This window comes from Otolemur garnettii, unplaced genomic scaffold (genome assembly GCF_000181295.1).
Source record: "Otolemur garnettii isolate 467f Iridium unplaced genomic scaffold, OtoGar3 scaffold00031, whole genome shotgun sequence".
Classification (NCBI taxonomy): domain Eukaryota; kingdom Metazoa; phylum Chordata; class Mammalia; order Primates; family Galagidae; genus Otolemur; species Otolemur garnettii.
In genome coordinates, this window is record NW_003852426.1 from 6657700 (window position 1) to 6660809 (window position 3110).

At 53.3% G+C, this 3110-nt stretch overlaps 1 protein-coding gene across 1 annotated transcript in view; it reads right to left on the minus strand.

Moving 5' to 3' along the window:
* Positions 1 to 1577, minus strand: part of SRPK1 (SRSF protein kinase 1) — an 86588-nt gene extending 85011 nt beyond the window's left edge. The window contains exons 1-2 of the mRNA XM_003789139.3: positions 1443 to 1577; positions 854 to 914 (exon numbers count right to left, since the gene is read on the minus strand). Of these exons, the coding sequence (XP_003789187.1) occupies positions 854 to 914; positions 1443 to 1455 (74 nt within the window). The 5' untranslated portion in view covers positions 1456 to 1577. The remainder of the gene's footprint in view (positions 1 to 853; positions 915 to 1442) is intronic.
* Positions 1578 to 3110: the final 1533 nt, after the last annotated feature.

Consider the following 3110-nt stretch of genomic DNA (forward strand, 5'->3'; position numbering starts at 1 on the left):
AAAAAAAAAAAAAAATCTTAAGTCTAAGCCTCATTTGCCAAAACCAGCAGCTACCTGCATTTCTACTAAGCTATGACCAACTTTTGTCCTCCCCATGATAGCGATAGCGAAAAACCAGTTATGGATCTGGTTGATAAACCTGGACTTGGGGCACTTAATACACCAGAGTCACCACCCATCACTCTGTGATGCCCACTCAGAAGATTGTCTGCATTAAGGGTGAGGAGTTGAGGTGAAAGCAGAAGAGTCGCAGTTAACAGATGCCAACCGTATACACAATGGTGTCTTTGGCCACCCCCATTCCCCACTGCAAGGAAGGCCATGGGCTGTGCAGGCTCAGGAAGTTGACTAACAAGGGGGAAAGCTCCATGCCCCCCTTTATGAAAGAGAACATGTGGCTGGAAGAACCAAAAGTAAACAAGGAAAAATTCATTCAAGAATTTCCTGAAGGCCTACCGTGGAGACGCACGAGGCAAGTTAAGACGCTGGGAGGCAGGCAAGTAAAAGAGACCAGAGTTCACAGACTGACAAAAATCTACCAGCTCCGGTGGGGGCCCAAGCATGGGCAGCTTGTGCCTCCTCTGTGGAGTTGGGGAGGAAAGGAACCAGGCGGGCTCTGGTCCTCCTCCAACAGCCCTGTCCAGCAGGCCTGGGGCTAAGACCCAGGCCTGGCGTTCTGCAACAGAAGCTCTCTTCCACATGGTTGCTGGAGAGTGACCCTCCAGGCCGCCCTGAGGCCATGTGGCTGCGGCCGCAGAGTGCCCAAACCCGGTGCACGTTCAACACAAGAAACCAGAGCAGGGAAAGTGCCGGAGAAAATCCAAAGAATAGGATGTTGGGGTACAAGACTCACTTCCTTTGGGCTTTGTCCTTCTTGGCCTTGGTCCTTTTCTTTCGGGCCTGGAGCGCAAGCACTGCAGGAGAGAGGGATGGATGAAGGGCGAATGTGGAGGAAAGGAGGCGACCAAGGTGAGGGTGGAGACCCAGCAGGGGCGCCAGGCCCGGCTGTGGGGCCTGCCCGAAGGGCAGCAGCGGGGCGAGCGCTGTGGCTCCGGTGAGGCGGCCGGCTGGGGGGCAGGCGGCCCATGGGGCTACGAGTAGTGCCCAGGAGGGATGCGCCGGAGGGGGCTCGGGCTGGGGCTGGGGGCGGACGGTCAGGGGTCTACTTCGCTCGCCAAAGGCCGGGCCCTGCAGTGGCCCCAAGGCGCGAGCCGGCCTGGCTGGGAACAAGGGGCGGTGACGGCCGGAGCCGGAGGACGCCTGGGCTGAGGGGCGCGGACCGGCAGCCCAGAGGCGCGGGGTGAGGGGCGGCGCCACCTCACTGGAGGGGGGCCGCTCGCCCGGGGACCGGACGGCGGCGGTTAGGCGAAGCTCTCAGCACTGACTCGGGCCTCGCCCCAGCGGCCGTTGCCCCTCGTGGCGGAGGCCGCTCCACTGCTCACCTTTCCGCTCCATGGCGAGACCGGTAACCGCCAGGCGCCTGCGCACTCGAGTGGCGGCGACTAGGGCTCCCGCCGCGGCCCAAATCCCAGCCCGCGTTCGCCCCGCCCCCAGTTCCCGCTCCGCCCCTGCCTCGTGACGCTACACGCCTGCGCGTTGGGCGCGGAATCTACCACCTGCTCCTGAGTAGGGGGGCGGAAGAGGAATGGTAGGGGCAGAGGGAAGGAAAGGGAAGAGAGAAGGGAGGGTAGGCTGGATGCTAAAGGGATTTTAGGATACAAGTTTGGACAGGTGACTGGGTTAGTTTTGTTATATTTGCTGGACAGTAGTCCCTTGGGAAGGGCTCGGAGCTTGGTATCAGGGTTCCCTGCGTGCCGAGTCAGATCTCCAGAGTCAGGTAGGACCTGCCGCAGTTTTCTGGTCTATAAGATGGATTAACCAGGCAAGTCCGTTCCTTCCCTGAGCTATTGTGGGGACTAATTGAGAAACGATTTAATGAAATTTGATGGCTCGGCGCCTGTAGCTTAGTGGCTAGGGCGCCCTCCACATACACTGGAGCTGGCGGTTCGAACCCAGCCCGGGCCAGCTAAACAACAATGACAACAGCAACAAAAAAATAGCTGGGCATTGTGCGGGCACCTGTAGTCCCAGCTACTTGGGAGGCTGAGGCAAGAGAACCGCGTAAGCCCAAGAGTTTGAGGTGGCTGTGAGCTGTGAGGAGACGTAGAGATTCTTGTCTCAAAAAAAAAATTTTTTTGAGGGGGAAATTTACATACGAAAAGGAAGTGAGAGCAACACAAAAAACTGGAGGATAGGAACCTGAAACTGGATAAGCACTTTAAAATAAAAACTTCAAAGGTGATATTTCTCTTAAAACTTCAAGTTTTAAGTAAAAGCTGTAAGGAAGGGGGAGAGTAAAAACGGTTAGTTTTTTCTCTTTCTTCCACTTTATCATTTCAATACATGATAAAGTTGTCTATATTTGTGGATTTTTATTTATTTATTTTTTTGAGACAGAATCGCAAGTTGTCACCCTGGGTAGAGTGCGGTGGTTTCATAGCTCATAGCAACTCCAACTCGGGCTCAAGCGATCCTCTTGCCTCAGTTTTTCTATTTTTAGTAGAGCGGGGGTGGGGGTGGGGTCTAGCTTTTTGCTCAGGCTGGTCTCGAACTGGTGAGCTCAAGCAATCCACCTGCCTTGGCCTCCCAGAGTGCTAGGATTACAGGCATGAGCCACCGCACCCACCCTATTTGTGGATTTTTTATACTTTTCTGAGTGCATTATCTTATTTGATACAGAACAACTTAAAGGCAAGATAGTTACCTCATTACACAAAGAAACTAAAATTTGGAGGGAATGGTATACTGACCCAGTAGCTCAATCATCAAAGGTTTCCTGTAAAGAGCTATATAGTAAATATTTAGGCTTTGTGGACCATAAGATCTCTTTCTCAATTACTTTGCCATTGAAGCTCATAAGCAGTCATAGAAATATGGTATGGCCTGTAGGTGTTCTTTTAAAGATTTGTTTATGAGCACTGAAACTAAAATTTTTTTAAAGGCAAAGTGTTTAGTCACTCAGGCTGCAGTGCATGGATTCAGGGGTACATTCATACCTCCCTGTAACGGGGAACTTCTGGCCTCAAATGATCCCCCCACCCCCTAGTCCC